The sequence below is a fragment of the Boleophthalmus pectinirostris genome, unplaced genomic scaffold (genome assembly GCF_026225935.1).
Source record: "Boleophthalmus pectinirostris isolate CB_2022bp ecotype Guang Dong unplaced genomic scaffold, ASM2622593v1 HiC_scaffold_7, whole genome shotgun sequence".
NCBI classification, from domain to species: Eukaryota; Metazoa; Chordata; class Actinopteri; order Gobiiformes; family Gobiidae; genus Boleophthalmus; species Boleophthalmus pectinirostris.
This window is the reverse complement of record NW_026571473.1, coordinates 14159034-14179715: the sequence shown is the minus strand read 5'-3', so window position 1 is coordinate 14179715 and position 20682 is coordinate 14159034. Positions and strand designations below refer to the sequence as shown.

The 20682-nt window shown below is 38.7% G+C and overlaps 1 protein-coding gene across 1 annotated transcript in view; it reads right to left on the bottom strand.

The window, feature by feature from the left end:
• ptprsa (protein tyrosine phosphatase receptor type Sa) overlaps positions 1 to 20682 on the bottom strand; it is a 250934-nt gene that overhangs the window by 116180 nt on the left and 114072 nt on the right. Inside the window, exon 3 of the mRNA XM_055164546.1 lies at positions 11419 to 11623. Coding sequence (XP_055020521.1) covers positions 11419 to 11515 — 97 coding nt within the window. The 5' untranslated portion in view covers positions 11516 to 11623. The remainder of the gene's footprint in view (positions 1 to 11418; positions 11624 to 20682) is intronic.

Here is a 20682-nt window from a genome sequence, read left to right as displayed (position 1 = left end):
TAGTTGATACTGAAATACTAATTTAATGTAATCCATTATCCGTAATAAAAAGTCCTAGCTAGGGATGTCATAATTATGATATTTATGAGCAAAAACCTTCACAAACTAACAATTACAATAACCAGTGCTATGACCACACAACAGTAGAATCCTCAAGTTCCTAGTTTATCAGTTATGTGACCAGTTTTATTAAATTATCATTTCTGAATCAAGTAAATGGTAAATAGTCACATTTTTATACAGCACTTTTCCACCTTCAAGTCACTCAAAGCACTTTACAACAAGGAACCATTCACTGACACACACATTCATACATCAATGTTACAAGTCACTGGGGGAAAGGTGGTTATGTGTCTTGCCCAAAGACACAACGACAGCATTAGAGATGTAACAATAACCGAAATATCGTGATATTATATTGTAAGTTCTCACAATAATATCATGGACCATCACAATATATCGAAATACAAGTCTCTTTGCTTAAATTAAGAGTTATGCTCATGATCCTTTGCTCCATTTCAGTGCAGACTACAAGAACAAATAACAGCACTTTTAAGTCTTAGTTCTTTGGATTAAGTCATGTCAACACAGTTCAAGAGGAAAATGTAGAATATTAATAGTTTTGCTAGCCTCCACAAAATATCGCAATAAATATTGTACCATGAGATGTATATCGTGAAAATATCGTACCGAGATATGGATATTGTTACATCCTTGACCACTATATTGTGAGCTTTCCCACGATAACGCAATAAATATTGTACCTTGAGGTTCATACCATAACAATATCATATCGTGAGACTTGGATAATGTTACACCCTTAGACAACATTCATCTGTGGGAACTAGAATCGCACCACCAACCTATGGGTCAGTGGATCTGACCACGCAACCACTGATGTTTTATGTCGATAGCGGGATTCAAACCATCACCCTTCAGATCAGTGAACTATCGCTCTACAAACTGAGCTACTGCCGTGTGTATTAAGTTATTAGATCTCAAAGTTTTAGGTTTTAGTCTAATAAATTACTTAATTCATTTAGCTTAATTTAGAATTTTTAGATCTTATTGAATTATCTTGACATCTCCAGTACCACCATTTATTTAAAAAAAAGAAGAAGAAGACTATGTTAGTTTTCTTTTAAGGTCACCATAAAAAATAAAAAAAACTTTCCACTGTCCTTCCCTATACTCTATGTATGCTAACGGTAGCACAAAACTTAAAGGCTTTGATTCCCAGCTGTGCCGCCTCTTCTAAAAATGTCCACTCGTCTTTTGCTGTAAGGAAGGTTGTACGAAGGAAAGTCTCTCCTGGTTCTGTGTGCGTTTATTTTGACCAAAAATGACATTGAGAGGACGCTACACTCGCAGTGACCATTTTGTACCCTGGTATTCCCCATAGCTTTCCTCAGATGGACATAGGTACTACTGGCCAGATAAGCTCATACAAGTCCCCTCTTTATCAGCTCTGCGGGGAGGGGGTCCAAAGCTAAAATTACCAGCAATGGGAGAGCAGGGCTATCTTCAAGTCGCTCAGAATAGATCCGCGCAAACATGAATGACCACTGAGAGAAACATAACGCTACGCCGCGCACACCGATGTTTGTTTTTGCTAATACGCTAACCACCTGCTGGCGTCTGTACCCCTGCTTTACCGCGATAACATGGCTCCGAGCGCACCCCACTCCGCCGCGCAAAGTGGGAGGTGGAAATACGAGACGGTTCCATTTGCAGAATTGTACCGTTGTTGTGTGCCCATAGGAGAAAGGAGGGGGGCGCTAGCTTTATGACTAATACGGTAATTGATGGGCGAAAAGCTTCTAGGGTCATAAATAGGAGCCATTATGTGCTGAATTAGCAAAGTGGGAGACAAAATGACGCACGGCTATTCTGTGATTTGGAGAGAAAAGTAGAGAATAGGGAAAAGGGCACTTGTTATCCATCTTGCCGCAGATACCTTTTTTGTATCCTTTAAAGCACACAGAAAAGATTTTTTCAATAGGCAACGACAGCAAAAATAGCCATTTTATGCTGTTAAAGGTACCACAGCAAGCTAACTAATTTCACTTTCGCCGTTATTATAAGGCTTTTTGGAGGAGGAATATAGATGAAAAAGCCATCAAAGTAAAGTGCGTTCTGAATATTTCCATCCCGCTCACGACGGCTGTATTACCGAGAACCTGCGCATTTCTAATAGTCGTTTGCATACTTTTATAAGGACCATTTGGGCTATTTGGTGATGTTTACTCAGGGCTTGCGACTAATACATAAACAGCATGCCACTGATTTAAGAAAGTTGATTTGCTGAAGTGAATCCTGGCTTACATTAAATCAAATTTTCACATTAGTCAAACAGAAGCCTCATGATGCGACTGGCCTCGAGGCTTACAAAACAATTTAGTAACGCCCAACTGTCGGCTGTTGTACATGCTTTTATTGGATCAGAAATCAGCCAGTACTGGAAAGAACCATCAGCAGATCTAATAACATTTACTTAATAGTTTTAAAGTTCTTGAACTTATGTATACTTGCACTGGCTTGTTCTTTTAACCACATCTAAATCTAAATAGGTAAAGGTATTTAATCAGACAGTTATGGGTAGTAGTCAAGAAGTAGTAGTAATAAGGTAGAAATAGCAGAAGTTGATTTTTAAAGTAGTGAATATTCTGTCATATATTCCTTTGTAATTTTTACTTATTTGAATAAATAGTACAATACTTTCAGTCTGTTTATTATAAAGGCTGCATATAAATGTTGTTGTCTTACTCATGTCTTATCTGTACTTTCACTAGTTTGATAAAAAGTTAAGTCTTAATTACTCTGTAGTAATTAAGTGGAAGTCCAAATGAACCCTTTAGCAATAATGGCCACAAGTTTTTCATGCCTAACTATCTCCACTCTCTAAACCTTACTCACAGATAACCAACACGACGACTGAAAAGTGCACTCAACCGCATGCACTGAATACAGCACACAACACACAAAGCGACACCCATCTCTCTCCAAACACGCACAAACACACACACACACAGACACACACTCACACCCCGCAGGCCTAAATAACCAAGCCCCATCAATCAGGACCAATTCTCACTGGCTGCCTGGGCAAGCGCCATCACTATGGTAACCAGGCCTTAACTCTAAACCCTGTCTCGTTTTGTCTTGTCTGGAGGTTTTCACACGCAATCACTGCCAACAAAGACTAGAAGACGCTTGCAAAATTCCCAAAACCGTGTTTGAATGGGGGAAAAGAAGTCAGCCGGGACCATATAAATCAATGTTATTCACTCTCTTTTGGAAAAGTCAAAGGAGGAGGGAGGTAGTTGTGTCTAAGGCCAAATCATTCCAATGCAGAAGTACCTTGGTAGTTATTGGCGGCTAAAGGTTGCATTATGTAACTTTTTTACTTGGGGATCCATCACCTGCTTGTTTCTATGGATATGTTATTGCTCTGCCTGGAATGTTCCACAGTATGACATTAACAGCTCTACCTTACATTTATTAAATTACAGGCACTTTTTTTTTTTAAGCTCAAAAATGCCAAGAAAAACAAAACAAGACATTCTGACTGTGAGCAAGATTGCCTCTCCACAAATCTGACCTGTCATTTGGTCTGATTTGTAGATAGTCTCCATGAAGATAGAACAGTTTAAAGCAAACATCCCAGACAAAGCAATAACATCTCCACCAGAAAGTTACACAATGCACCTTTAACAAATGCTCTGTCTGTCAAGATAAAATCGTAATCAGTGAAAGCTAATCTGTGCAGCAGCTGTGGTCCATGGAGCTGGTTTGGGTCAGAGCTTCAGCCTGTAAGCCTCACTTCGACTGGGCACGCTAAAGGGTTAATGTAACAGTACCTTTTCCAATTAAAGTTAAAGGAGGAAAGGCTAATTAGGAATAGCTCATGGGGCAGTGGGGGCAGAAAGTAGTTCTGGACAGAATGATTTATAACGCTATAGAGAGTGCTTTTTTCTTTGTATTTAGTTTGTGATTTTAAGTGCTCCAGTCTGGTATGGTACGCAAAAGTACTACAATTGACACAATGTCCTTGAACAATGGATGACTCAATAAATACTTATATAACTCTAATCTTGATCATGACATACTGGGTAACTTTCTTATCTAAGTTGATTCTCTTAAAGGCCCCATATTACGCTATTTTCTGATCTATGCTATAATGTTTCCTCATCAAAAACATTCCTGAACTTATGTTTTGTTTCATTCACACATTTTCTCAAACTGAAAACACAGGTAGTACAGGAAGCGCTCCACTGTGTTTTTAAACTCAATACACCTTCACTAGAATTATTTGTATGATTTCAACCCTGGAAATGCCAATCTCTACTGAAATAAAGGTAAAAGGTAGCTGTTAACTTCATACTACCACTATATGACATCACAAGGTGGAAGAGAGGGAACAGAGATAGTGGATGAAACAAAACACATGACTCTTGATGAGGTAACAACATTATAACATGTCTTAAAGTTCACAAGAAGCCATTTTATGTAGCGTAGAACCATTAAAATTTGACCATTGTGATTCGTTTATACTTTATTCCCTCTGTATCCTAAATTGGGGGGCACTGGTTGGTAGAAGATGCAATTTAAGTATACCTCTACTAACACACTGTAATGATATTTAAATCATTTTTTCCAATAACTTCCCATTCAGCTCCATAGTACTTTGAAGCTTACTTGCAAATGAGTAACTACGTTTTTCAGCATTCTTTCATCATCCAGTGAGCCATTTCTACATTCAAACTTTCCGAGCTCAGGCTTTGCAGAGCACTGGGGACTTGTGGCGGGATGTGGGAGCTGTGAGTGAAGTAGGTTAAGTCCTAGAGTGCTCCCATCCTGAGGTGAGAAACTTTGCCCAGCCACTTTGCCACCACAAAGAGGTACACACTTGTAATACGCACAAATTGGTCCCACTGAAACCACAATAGAAGGCGGAGGGGATACTAAATCTGAAAAAGATGAAGTAATTTTAGCCCTTTGGAAATAAATAGGCTCAATTCCTCAGAGAGTATAAAAAAATTAAGCTTTGGAGTATGTGTGATTTTGGAAACGACTGTAAAGAGGACAAACATCTAAGTGGTCAGATTGGTTCTACTTTTCAGGAGATTTCATGTATGCTGGTTAATCTGTGTAGTAATAAATATGAATCAAAAATGCATCTAAATATATGAATATAATACTCACAAACTGATGAATATTTTCTTGAGGCGAAAGCATTGTCTCTAAGCAGCATGAGGGCTCGTTAGTACCAACTCCAATACCGTGCTGTGGTGTCCCTTTGGCAAAACACTTCATCCACCTTGCCTATGAATGTGGTGTGTAAGTAAATAATTGGCGAAGGTCAAAGGTCGCACATTGGTTCTGTCTACCCCAGGGCAGCTGCAGCTAAAGTAGTAGTTTACCATTACTAAGTATGGGATCAATGAATATTACATTCCTCAATTCAATGTCATTTTTAAAGCCATTTTAAAATGTTACTGCGTCAAAAACAAACCTGGAGTTGTGTTTTGGTTTATTCACACATATATGAGTAATCCTGGTTTATTAGTCTGTCAATGTCTCCAAAGTTCAAAATGCTCTGTTCCACCTTGTGATGTAGTGAAGTGGTAGTTTTCAAAATAACAGCTCCCTTTTACCTTTTGTTCAGTAGATATTGGCAATTATCCCAAAAAATTCTAGTTAAGGTTTTCAAATTAAGAGAAGAACTCCAGGTTTGAGTGTTAATCATGTGTGATTGAAACAAAACATTAACATATGTTTTTGATGAGGAAACAACATTATAACAGATCAGAAAAAAACATAATATAGGCCCTTTAAACTTGCAAATTCACACTATATGATTTACCACTTTATCTCTATGGAAGATAATAGGAAGACTGTCTGTACAAAATGAAACAAACTATTTAGAATATCTAACCTGTGACCACTCTGCTTCTTAGGATTGTCAAAATGCACTGGAACCAAACACACTGGTGATAAATAGACCGTGCTTAACACAGTGGAAGATTTTGGAGATGTCTTTCTGAACGGACAAGAGGATTTTAAAAGTGTTAGACTGGATCAATTCTACAGTGCTGTGTTTAATTCCTTCTTCTAGTGGAAGGAAAATAATATAGTGGGATAGCACCTTTCAATCAAGTGTATTGTTCTGTCAAACTGGGTTCATAGAACATCGCTCAAACCACTGAAGCATGGTGCTGAGAAGAGACTGGAAGAGTGAGAAGAAGGCTTTTGAAAATAGGTAATTGATCTATTGTGTCGACCAAAGAAAATTACTTTTGAGGTAAAAAAAAACAAAAAAAAAACTAAAAGTGGTTAGTATGTGTTATACCATGGCAACTGGCATTCAGAAGTAGCACTGTTAGGTAATTATATGTTATAAGGAGACTTGTGATCCCAGTGCATTTATTCCACTGCATGAAAATTCATCCTTTGTAGGTTGTAGATATATGCATTTGACAATTTTGATCCATGAAGAATTAACAAATAAAAAGGTTGAAAAAGATATAGTTTGCAAAGCAACAGTTGATGAAAAAAACAACAACAAAAGTTGAGGATACAGAGAACTCAAAAAAGAAAGTACCAGCTCCACTAAGGGGCTTCCTATTTCTCCCAAAAGGCATCTTCAAAGGAATATTAATAATTGAAGACCCTTAGCCCATCTCTGGGAGTATATGACCAATTACCGCTATGTGGACTGCGCCAAGAGTGCGGCTGTGTACTCCAAAAGAGAATGGAAGAAGACTAAATAAAGCTATGAAAAAGCTTTTTTAAAGTAGTCAATAATATAGTAGAGAAAGTCAATAATATAGTGTCATATTGATTGATAAAAACAAATGGACGCTATTTTCTATGTTATAATGTTTCCTCATCAAAAACATACCTGGAGTTGTGTTTGAGTTCTTCTCTGAAACTGAAAACACTTTCATCTTGTGATGTTTTGTGGTAATACAGGAAGTTTTCTACTGTGTTTTTAAACTCCATACACCTTCCATTAAATCATTTGGCTAATTTCAGTTCTGAAACTACCAACCTCTACTGAACAAAAGATAAAAAGTAGCTGTTAACTTGAAAATGACCGCTTTATGACATCACAAGGTGGAACAGAGCATTTTGAGCTTCGGAGATGTAGAGAGACTTATAACAAAGAATTACTCAAACATGTGTGAATGAAACAAAACAGAACTCCAGGCACGAGAAAATGTGCAGTCATTTGCAGGTTTTAACTATGTATACAGTCAGGTTGCAACAGTAAATATTGTAAATGACAAAAAATATTGACTGCTTCCAAATGCAATATCTGACTGTAAAATCCTTTATTGTAATAGGCCGCAGTGCACCATTTGCTCATTATTGGTCTATTGTCACGGTGTGTTTGTCAGTCGGAATACGAGGCAGCTTTGTTGGCTTGACTAAATATTAATTTCCATTTTTATCGTGTTTGTGTTGTCGTTGGCTGTACACAATGCATATTTACTCATTTTAAAAATATATTCTTATTATGCGTGCTATCATGGAAGATAAGCCCGTGGGCCAAAAGAGAACCAAACAAACCATAACATTTGAATATCGCACATAAATAAAATTATTATCTTTTGCTGATCGTAAAATAAACTTAGCTGTCATGTTTTACGCAATAGAAAGACATATAATCTAGATATATAGCACATATATGGCATAGGTTTCACAATGTGTTCAGAGCTGAAATGCATGCAAGCACAATCCATATTAAAATGAACTTGCAAATAAGGAAGCACGCATTATTATAGTTAGGGCTGGCGGGATTTATTGAGCCATCTTTCTTTCTCTTTTGATTAAAACTGTCTACTTCTGTGTTTGATTTATGAGCGGGGACGGCGTGCGGTGATGGAGAGAGAGAGAGAGAGAGAGAGAGATGGAGGGATGACATCATGCTCGGAGCTGCAAAAGGATGCAATAACACAAGGAAGTGGCATTGTGTTTTTGAGGGAAGAAAAAAAAGTGTTTGTACAAGGTGGGGGCCGGTGGCAGCTTTGTGCAGTCTCTCAGTCCAGCAGGTGGGAGGCGATATCATTGGACAGACACCACTGGTCTGTCTGTGTGTTTGGGTGTTACTCGTGGGTGTAGAAGACAATGGAAGAGAGGGAGAAGGAGAGAATAAAACGCTTAGATTATATGTAATAACAGGGGGCAAAACTGTGGGCCCCCAGTAGAGAGGCTATTTAGGGAGAAAGGAGTAGACTTACATTTGTTAGGAGACAAAGTACTTCTACTACCTCCATGTGGGAGTTTTCTTTAGAGGTAATAGTACACTTGAGGACAAATGTCTACATCCTTTATGATGCTAATTTCATTTTAGCAGAGGGTTACACCTACCAAGCATAATTAAATTTAATCTTTTGTTGATGAAAAATGTGTCTCTCTTATGCCTTAAAATTTGTCATCGGATCCTTTGGTACTACAGTTGCTTCAATATATAGTATTCAGTATATAATACGCCTGTACTCCTTTAGTCGTTAAGTTGATTAATCGGTCGCTGACATCTTAGTCAACCAAAATTTGTATTAGTCAACTTTTTTTTATTGAGATTATAAGGATTTATTTACACCATAACACGAGGAAGAAGGTATGGAGTGAAGATTTGAGTGTGAACTATGAGTTTAATCTTTTAATCTTTTTTACATACAGACACTGTTTCCTTGAACTTTTGAGTTTAAATTGTTGTTTTTGGACAAACAACTCTGCCGTTTTAGTATTTTGAGTGTGGTTTTGGTCAGATACATAGTCAGATCACTCATACTGAAAACTTTGTCACGGCTCCTTTTTAGTCTGCTAATTGATCGGCAGGATATCTTTAGTCAACTAAGGAATTCTTTAATCAAATACAGCTATAACATTTAGGAATCAACTTCCTTGATAAGTAATCATACTTTATCATAACAATCTTTATTTATGCTTCCCACTTCTGTCATGAGAAAACAGAAGGACAAACAACTGCACGAGACAAGACGAGTCAAACAGAGTGAGAGACCTAGACAGAAACTGAGATCATATCTGCAGGAAGAGATTGTTGAGATGGCAGACAGATGGAGAGAAAGGCTCCCGCTGTGTCAGAGGAGAAAGAGGGGCTAATCTCCATCAGAAATGAAGCTGACAATTACGTTTGAATGTTATTTAAACCGGGGGAGCAAATGGCACCCGCACATGGTGGGTGACTGAACTCAAGCTGGGGACATGAAACATATTGTGAGGAGGATTAAATCTACACCTCTGCCATAATTTATAGTCTGTAAACAATATGCACATAATATGGGAATCGCATGTACAATAATTACATTTAAATATATATTTTTTATCATTATAATGCGCTGATACAGGTCTGTCAGTTCTATGATGACATTTTCAGATTTTAACGGTGCACTGTACACATTTTCTGGTGGAGGGTCTGTCACCTGTTCTGTGATATGTCATTAAACAAATTTATTTTCTTTGTATCTGTTTTCTACAAAGACTCCTTAATGCACATTTGTTTTCAGTCATACTAACAGCAAACATAACTGTGCTGGATAATGCATGTGTGAATATGCTAATTACGTTTCACTCTGCCTATACGCAAACATCTGTCCCGCTTCCTGTATACAGTGGGATTGAATATATGAATACATTTCCAATCAACCTTCCCAAGTACAGGAGAATACAGAGTTCATTTGGGGACTCGCATACTTGCACTGTCCCATTTTTCCACTTCCGACCGACGCTATTGCCTTTTTAAGACTTACAAATGTCTACCACTATACGTGTAATAAAGGCACATTTAACTTTTCTGGTTTGATTTGTGCTGAAGGGCAAACAAGAAGTAGGGGCAAAGATATTTTTAATTTTTTTTTCCCTATGACTGAAAAGGCAAAGTCACACTCCTGTCCTCTATAGATATACGCACTATATATAAAGTCTAACTAAGAATCATTTGCATACAAAGCAAGCTTCACATGACATACTGTACGCCGGAAACAATTAAAATAAATTAGCATACATCAGCAAGGACAAGGAAGCTGTCTACATATGTACAAACACTTCTCTCAAACTCATAGGATTTACACACAGTGAAACCCAAGGGGAAAGCCACCCCGCATCCCCATCACTCTCTTTCTATCTGAGCGCAGTGCCTTCCCCTTTGTTCCATCTCCCTAATGCTACTCTAAGCTCATCTTAACTGGGAAATGGTGCAGAACAAATCCTACGCAGGAGTTGACAGGGCGGGATAAGAGACTACCAATGCACCTCGTGTTTCTATCTCAACTAAGTAATAAAAGATGATGAATGCGCTCTGACTTCATACTGGTGAATATTTGGTTGGAAAATGAAAAATCCATTTGAACTGATTGGTGAAGCTTATGGTGTTGTACAATGTGACCATTAGAAAGACTTACAAGGTAGGGAGCTTGTGAGCTGCAAGGATACCACAGCAACTACTACAAGCTTACAAACTACTTCATAGGGATGCACTAATCAGATACTGGTAATGGATATTGACGCCGTTTGGATAAATTGTGTCTTTTTTTCCGTATAAATAAATGCTGTTTTCAGTCTCTGCACTGGCATCTGTTGATATTGGGTTTTGGAACAGAAAAAGCTGAAGTTGCAGTGCATCCCTACAACTTGAACTTCAACAAATTCTACTTTGACCACTGCATTTTATAACTAACACAATGTTCATGTTAACTTTTTTCTCAGTTTTCTTTTTGTATGTATATTTTTCATATTACACAACAGAAACCAGGGTAACAGTGTATTTCTACCATGGAATTTAAAAACAACTTAAATTGTGTGTAACCAAAATATATAGGATTGTTGGTTATAAAACATGGGTGGGTCTGTTAGTTGTAGGGGTGTAATGATATCCAAGTCTCATGATACAATATCGTCACAGGATGAACCTCATGGTACGATATTTATTGCGACTGTGGGAAAGCTCACGATATGGTGGGGAGGCTCACGATTAGAAATGTAACAATATCCAAATCTCTCTGCATGATATTTTCACAATATACATCTCAAGGTACGATATTTATTACGATATTTTGTGGAGGTGGTTAATATGCTACCTTTTCCTCTTGAAATGCCTTGACAAGACTTAATCCAAAGAACTAAGACTTAAAAGTGTTTAGAACTGTTATTTCTTTTTGTAGTTTACACTGAAATGGAGCAAAGGTTCATGGTCTGTGTAGTTCTTTGTCTTTTTTTAGCTATTGCTGCACCATACCTCTTAAAAGAGACTTGTAATTCGATATATTGTGATGGTCCATGATATTATTGTGAGAACTTTGACGATACGATATCATGATATTTTGGTTATTGTTACATCCCTAGTTAGTTGTAAACATAAATAACTTTGTTTCCATTGGTGTATAGACTTACATAAGGCCTGGGAGCTGGTGAGCAGCAGTGATAGCAGCAGTGTGGTGACAGGCAGCAGGACTGGCAGGGAGAGGCGAGGGGCTCCGGCGTTGGCCATCCTGACTCCAGAGAGGGGAGGGGGGCAGGGAGAGAGGGAGGGGTTACGGATCGACCTGGCCCCGACCAAACAGGGAGGGCGGGGCTTCACACAGGATGGCTTGATACTCTGGAAGAAAACACAAGAAATGGAGAATATTTAATGATTGGAGAAGACAAGCATATATGAAGGTTAGAAAATAAGGTGGTGTTCAGGACAAAGTAGATATAAAGCTATTAAAACACTGTACATGTAAGAGTATAAATGATAAAAAGCAGTGTAAACAACAGACATATTCGCCCTAGTGTTTTTAATATTCAAGATAAGTAATGTAATCATTTGGTACATTGAGCACCACTTTAAGTAAATCTAGCTGAATTCATTGTATTGTATCTTTGAATGTATTTTCATCTCACGTTTTATCGCATTTAGTGAAGATTTGCTCCATACTAATGCACTGTCTTACTAAAACAGAATAGAAAATTCAGTATTAAAAATGCATAGCTATCCAATGGCACTTGAACAATAGGCACTTTGTTTTACGGGTCACCCAGAAGGCAAAGTGTTGTCTGCAAAACTGTGAAACCCACATCACAAAAGTATATAATAGGCCAGGGTAACACGATCGCACTACCTTGGTTCAACCCCTGTGTCAGCGAGCATCTGCCAAGCCTTCGTGTCCTTGAGCAAGACACTGAGCACGCTCCCTTTACAACTCAGCGGCGCCCATGAGAGGCACAAGGGTGACTGTGTAGAAGTGAGATTAATTACCTGCACCCCGGGTGGTTAACTGGGTGCCGCAATACAAACTGTGCAGACAGCAGGCACTTTGTCATAAAGCAGACTCCTTTGTAAGGGGGAGCATGGAGGTTAAAGATAATATTGTGTCAACACAGGTTTACAATTGGGATCTATAAAAAGGAGCACTTCTCAAATGTCCCTGAACATTTCGTATTAAATCCTCACCGGCAGACTTAAAGAGCAGCTTTTCAACACAGAGACAGTAACCCAAGCAAGTGACAGACAACTCTATAATGGTTAATAGCAGTTCACAAGGGAACGAATGGTAAACACAAAAAGGGGAGAAAAGATTATGTCGATGAGAGGAGCAAACTCAAAATGTTGACATATTTTTGTTATTCAGCATTCCAATATAAGTTTTTATATTTACTCTTCAAAACACAGTCAAAATAAAAATATTGTCCACTTTCAAGCCTAGCCTGAAAAGTGAACAGAATTTTTGTTCCGTTTGCAAACATCAGACTAGTGATGTTGCTTTTTTTAAATGGGTAAAAATAAGAAAACGTGTTTAATTTTAAGAAATACAAGACAAATTACTTATTCATGTAGGATTCAGACTAGAGAACAAATGAACTAGCACTGGCAACACATGAGATGTTAATACAGTACAAAAGAGTGACTTCTGAATGTGCTTGACAATACAGCTGACTGGCATCCCTCCATCATACCATACATTCATATTCCACAGCTAAGGCCATATATAGAGTACATTTTTCAGCTGTAACTTCCTCTCACCTCATTCTCTCTCTCTCTGTGCAGTTTTTCTTCAAACTTTTTCTATTTAGATGCCCAGTGAGAAAGGTTCCATAAATTCCACTACACGTGCCAGACACACTTTCTGGAGTTTTGAAAGAGCCTGATCAACAATAGATCTTTTGACTGACGCCGAACAAGAAAAAGGTGGGCGTATTTCAAAAAAAGCGCAGCTCCTCTTTCAGCACACAATACACATACACGACTGACATGCGCACCCTTGACTCCCTATTTTCTATTTCTATGCTTCAACCTGGAGGCAGAGTGATGTAACACACAGGAATAAGAGAGTATCGAATAATCTATGGGCCTTGTGAATGATGGCCCTATTGTCTGTGGGTGTAAACATGGGTGTAGGTAGGGCTAATCTTTCCAGGCCTGCAGGGATTTGCTACAGCTGCATGCCTAGGTTATGATTTATGGCACTACCCCCCAGGCCAAGCATTTCTATCTCTTCCTCTAGTTGCTATACAAACTTCACAACACAATTACAACCTCCATTGTTGTTAAGACAGCCGCTTCACTACACGTAACCTATGGCGATGTGTGGGCTACTAACTATCGATTCATCCTCTCTGAACATGTAGTATAGCCTGAATTCCTTGGAAGTGGATTGAAAACTTTTAACATAGCATCATGGATGTGAGGCAATATATCTGTTTTTTCAATCTAAAGGTAAACACTATATTAGACACTGCTGTTAGCACCACATTGAGGAAACCTGTCAAGTCTTGTTAAAAGCATTCTTCTTTTTTTTTAAGGACACAGAAATGGACAAAAATGAAGCGTTCTGTTTAGCAAGCTGAGAGGCCAATCGATTGATAAACCCATACCATTACCCCAGCTGTGATTGCAAACGGAAACTGCTAATGGTCAGTTTCCTCCTTTTAAGGCTTTCTACAACGAGATAATTCGAATGAGCATTTTATCAGAGACATTTGACAAATAATGACATTGTTACTCCATCTCTCATATCTTGCTCATTCCAGTATCACAAATGTGCCAATGTGCATGCAGGGAGCTAGGAGAGCTAAAATTCTCAAACTTGGACCTGAATTTTGTTTAAATAATCTAAGTTTAATGTTTAGGGCGGACATCAGACTCTTTACACATGGTATTTATTTAAAAAGCATGTTTAGAATTTCACATTTATAAAAATGTTGGCAACACAAAAAATACATAAAAATCTCCCATTGCACAGTGCAGATGGATTGGTCCATCAACATACTTGGCATAAGACAGGGATTTGCTGTTTTCAGACATAAAATAAGATTTTTATATGATTTTAATTACAGGGGCTGTGCATGAACATACCCAACAGTCTTTTATAATAACAGCTCAGACTGTTGCTTGCATAGCACTTAGTCTTTGCATGCAGGTAATTTTTTCGCAATTTAACACCTCCATATGGCATTTAAGAGCGTGATCATTTAGAGTCTACTCATTTACTTGTCCTCCCATATAATTTATTTGCTCGGTATATGACGCTGGAGCTCTGTAGCATGGCTCTCTGCATGCAAGGAGAGTGTATGTGATGAGACATACCACACAAGCCTGCCACTGCGGCGAAACTAGAATATAACAACCATCTGTTGTTGAATCACAAAATGTATTGATTCCATGTGTCACTGAAATTTACTTTTCCTTGACTTTTTATGCACCACCCGACTAGAAGAAGGCTTTTGTATCGAAATACACAGATTCAAATCTGTCATCTCAACATAAATACATTAAGAAAACATGTACATTTGCTACTTCTTCTTGATCAAAGCTATCCTTCAAATCTACCATTACTTCTCCTTTCCACATACATCCTAACCTCCTCCTCCTATATTTCATTCTCGCTCCTCTCCTCCCATCCCCGTCAAATTCATGCATACTAAACTATGCTTGCATTGCAGATGTTTGGTGGGGAATCACATGAATTTGCATGAAACTGCGGGACTATTATGTAAATTGGCCCTCCATGTGTGTATCTACCTCTCTTATTGCTCAATCCTCAGAGATCTGTGTTGGAGGAATGTGAAATTCAGTGTACCTGTCATTAGGCGCCACATGGGACACTCCTGGTGGAAAAAGAATTCGTACAAACAGATACATGTCTTCAAAGCTGTTTCTTAGAATAATGCCACAATGAATTTTTTTGCCTAAGTGAAGGTTGTTTGTATAGATAGGCAGGACCTGCTCTGCTCCGACCTCATTAAGGGACCTGAGATTGCGCTGCCCTGGCAACCTCTCCTTGGAAGCAGCTTTCCCATGAGCCTTTGCCCTCCGCTGTTCCCAACTTTCCCCAACCCCAGAAATGCCGCTTGACACCTCCGAGCCACCTTGTGTCTGCCATCTGCTATCCCCACGAGAGTCCCACAACCTTTAGCGAGGATCCTATGAACTGAAGGGAAAATCAAGTTAAAACTGCTGAAAAGTAGCTTAAAAGTTTTACTTCAAAGTCACACCACTCTTTTGTATTTGTGAATCTGTTTTAATATTGTTATACTCTGGAGCTACTGTGATATGCAGATGTTATAGGTCGAATATTACACCAAATTGACTATTGTGAGCTTTAAACCATGCTACAGTGTTGTTACTTCTTCAAAAACCTACCTGGAGTTGTGTTTTGTTTCATTCACATTTGTTTCTGTCTTCAACTCTAAAGCTCAAAATGCTCTGTTCAACTTTGTGATGTCACGAAGCAGTAGTTTTCAAACTTTTGGTCAGTAAAGATTGTCATTTCCAGAGCTGAAATTATCCAAATAATTCTAGTGAAGGTGTACGGAGTTTAAAAACACAGTGGAGCACTTGGAACAGAGTGTTTTTTCAGAGAAGAACAGTCTAAATATGCAGGATTAGTATGTTAAACATATTTGAATGAAACAAAACTTAACTCCAGGTATGTTTGTGATGAGGATGCAACATGATAACATAGATCAGAAAATAGTGTAATGTGAGCCCTTTAAATAAAGATGATTTATGCGTTACCAAGTCTTATAAATGCAACAAAGCCTATAGTTCTGACTACGATTCTCTTTTTGCCCACAACAGGGTTAACGTATGGAATGTTTTTTGTTTTATATTTTAGTAGAACCACTGTTCCTTAGACACTAAAACAGAAATGTGATTAAACCAACTTTCCCAACTAGATTTAGGAAAGTTTATATTGGATTTCCATCCAGAATCTTCATCAAAAGTTGCAAAAGCGCAGTTGTATATCTTGTAAGACAAACACTCCTCTACCAGTTTGTCTTTCCAATAAACAAATAAAATAAAGCTAGCGGGCCCCTCCTTCCCTTACTCTGGGGTTGAGTGCACAGCCGCTGAGAGCACTGGGTCATGCAGAAGGCCCGGGCAGATTGGCAGTTGGGAGACAGGAGCCCGGTGCTGCCCTCTTAAATGCTGGTTTTATTGCACCGCCATTTTGTTTACCGCAGAGGAGTGACATGGCTGTCTACAATGACCCTTTCACAACTTCGCAGACTCCTAAAGTAAAAATCTTTTCCTTTTTTTTTGTTGTTTTCACAACCCTGCCTCTATATAGCTAGATAAAGGGCAAAGGTGACTGTGGTAAAGATAGCCAAAGCTTTATAGTAAATAACTCAGCGTGTACTACTACTGAGGTAGTTCTGTCTATTACTGGCCTTACTACAACTGGGCATAGCGGCATATTAATAGTACTTCATATATATTTTCCCCATCCTCTCCTCCAATTGGTCAGAGTGACATAGGCCCATCACAGTAATAATATACTGACTTACTGTTCAATATATGAAAGCAGAAACAATATTTTTGGGGGTCAATCATGTGTAAAATTTCTGGGGAGAAATTTAGAATATACGATATGATGATATAAGCTAATTTTGTGACTTCTGTACTCTGTATTTTTTGTGTCAGTGTCACAAATTAGTTTCAATATTATCACTTATCGTCTATATTTACTTCAAAATTTGTTATAGTTACAGGCTTAGATGCATCCAATTATGGTGAAATGTGAGCTCTCAGAAGAAGTAAGCAAGTAGATATACAGTACATTTCTCTGATTGGCAATCTAAAGTTGTGATAGCAAATTCAGATCGACCCAACATACTGCCTACCCCAATTACTACAGCTCTATTACCACATAGGAGGTATTTAATTATCTCAGTTGGATGCCAGTAAGTAATAGTTGGTGGAAGACCTTGACAACGAATTGATAGAGGAGAGAAAGTCTGGTGGCTGACAGAATAGAGGGGAGTAAAGAAGGGGTGACATCAGCTTTGGACCCCCGCCAAGCAAATCAGACAGTCTACAGCCACTGGCCAACGGCTCCGATGCCCTTTAAAACTGCCACACGAGGAGTGACTGCGGTTTATGAAGGACAGCTGCAAGTTAAAAAAAAAAAAATCTATGCAATTCATTGTGGAAATGGGATGCGGATGGGAATGGAATGAGATTATTCTAAGTGAGAGAAGAGGAGGCAGAGGAGGAGAGAGCTGGCAGTCCTTGGTGTTTAGAAAAATGTCTCCAAAACTCCTTGGTGTAATTGGCAGGAATCAGCGTGTAACATTTGCTGTGTGGTTTGAGAACTTTCTTGATTCCAAAATAACGGGATGCACACCACTCGGAAAAACTGTGACACCTACATGTGAAAATAGATGTTAGCATGTTAGTGACGATCAGAGTTAAAGGCAGCTGACATTCCACTGATCTCGCTACTAATTGAAACTGAAAATAATATTCTATGTATCTATTTAAGACACAAGTTTTGTAAAAAGCTTTTCTTTCATGATGCTAAACAGCCATCACTACTGTCTGTCAGTGTTACAAATAAACAGTAAAATTGATCAAAATTAATAACTGTATAATTTTGGCAATTAGGGATTATCGTTATCAAGATAATCCCCAAGCAGATTATCATGGCTTTGGAATTTTTTCTCAAATGTGTTGTGGTTTAGATTTGATTATTATATAAATTTGAATAGATAGAAAGGAAATACAAATAAAATACAAGCCATTTTTGCATCTTTTCAAATCATCATTATCATTTGAAGGTTGCCTCAAAAAAGAGATGGCAAAATAATCACAAATGACAATATACATATTTTTACATTTGAAAATAAGATCATTTGTTATTATCTTTCGACAATATCACCAAACATCTAGTTCCGCACAAAAACACTGTTCCCACAACCCTTAACTTCAACATTTCATCTTAAAAAGTGCAATCGACTCAACCCAATAACATGGTTCAGCTATAGCAATTAGCTTTGTGCTAGTGCGTGAGATGTTCTGTGGTGTGGAGGTTAGGGGAGTGCCTGTACCCCTGTCAATCACACAGCACAGGAACAAGCTCGCCTCAGACAGATGGCCAAGTCAAGCCACACTCAGTCTTTCAGCCTGTCAACCCAGCCATCGCCGTGCTCCAACCAGCAGCACTTGTACTAAAAGCATGGGAAAGACAACTGTTCTTTAGAGCCACAAAGAGCCTGCGGAACAGACAGGAGCAAATGGGACACTCTCGCCATCCACGGCAAGTAGAAACCAAAGAAATGCTCGCTAAAAGGGCGCTGGCAACGGAGAAAGCACCAAGCTGAACGAGGAAAAGACGTTGGAAGTCATTGTGCGGTACCAAAAGTAAAGGGTCCAGTAAAACGCACAAATAATAAATGACAGAAATGGCTTCAACACTTAAATCAAGTATTGATTTTGATGCAAGCCAGCCACAAATGGTCAAGAGTAGGGCAGCACTATTTCTTTTCTTTTTTTATTTTGTTTTTACGTTTTTGTTTTGTACAATTTTAAGTTGAAAAAAAACAACAAAAAAAACAACAACAAAAAAAACGAGTAGAGCTGCTGAATACTAATATCCAATCAACTGAAATTGCTATTTGAGTTGGCACAATTATCAAATCATTTGGGCAGCAATTATGGAGATAAAAGAATGTCTTGTAAGAACAAAATGCCTGAAAAGGAGAATTTTGTTGATACCTGTAGTTTAGACCACTACAAACAAGGCCTGAAATTCATGTTATGATTTTGTAGTTGTTTATAATGTGTACTCTAGACTGAATCCTACATAATTAACACACATTACAAACCTAATCCTCATTGCAGTGGAGTTCTGAAAAATGGCAGGACATAGGGGATTTATAATCTCCAGTGTTTATTTATTTCAGAACAAAATGAGTGAAAACAAACTGAATAGTCGCACAATTAATTCAATTCCTGGAATTGCCGGGAAAAATCCCAAGTCCCCATGATAAAAATCAAGAGAAGAAAGAAGCAGGCCTCTGTTCCATTGGCTTCATGTGACCCGTGGAGTGTTTGGCCACTGGCAGAAGCACTGGGGTAGAACAGTGTATTCAGTGGGAGCTCATAAAGTGGCTTTATCCATATTAACATATTCCTCCACAATAAACTAGAGGAGCACAGAGCTGGTGTTGTCAGCTGGCCTTAGGTTTCACCCACACACTGGTATAAAGGCTATTTGTGTGGCAGACAGTAGGTGATTGTGGAACAGGCCCTTCCATTAAACGGAGGCCAGTTCTTTCCATAAAATACCAATGTAAGCTGTAAATCTATAGACCATGTGCATTAAAACACACATGTACAAATTACACAGGGCGTAGGGCCTATTGCTTCCGCTCAGCGGAGCGAATGGGAAGGGACGTGCGCATGTCCGAATGCGACAAGACGACATGCAACTATGTCCACGGTCGCCCCCGGCACGAACAGCAGTATCCCAGTAACCCACGCCCAAGGCCTGGCTCATATTTACTACTGCTAAAATGAATGGAAGTCAATGGAAGGCGATGGGTGACCTCGACGAGATGGCGAATGACGAGCGCGTCAGTGCCCGTCACTCACCAATGACCCCACGGTGACGTGGGGAAGGTCGAGAGCTTTCAAAAAACGTATAATATGTTGTTCTAATGTTTTCGGATATATTGTTTTTGCTCGAATTATTATTATTATTTTATTTTTATTATTCTTCTGCTCTTTAAACCCTAATTTGACCCCCTAAACACGTTCAAAAACTCACCAAACTTTGGCCCAAAATTCAGAAGTGGCGAAAAATTCGATAAAATATAGGTTTCGTGCACGGGCATAAAAAAATGGCGACACAGCGCCACCTCGAAAAGTCAAAATACATTGCGCCTATGGGAGACGTCCCGACGTCAACTTTGTCGTAGAGCCACGAAATTCGGTACACACATTCGTCATGTCAAGACAAACAAAAAATGTTATTATGGCCACGCCCCTTGACAAACCAGAAGGCGGCCATCTTGGATTGAAATTTGAGTCCGCATTTTCGCTGACATTGCGTTTGAACGAACTCCTCTGAAGGCGCTTCACCCACAGGGCTGAAAATCACCGTACATCATCTAGACAAGTGGAACATCTAAAGTTAGCTGATTTTTTTTGATAACTGTCACGGTTTACGTGCGGCGAAGCCGCAAAATTTGGTCAAAATTTTGGCCTAATTTCAAGGTGACATTATTTGCTCCTGTTCGCACAGACTTAGTCCGATCGTGCTGAAATTTGAATCACTAATGTGTGATCTCAGTCTGAATATAATACACTATAAAACATATGAAAAAACACTATAGCGCCCCCTACCATAGACATGAAACGTCAACATTGTCGGATCTGCACCAAATTTG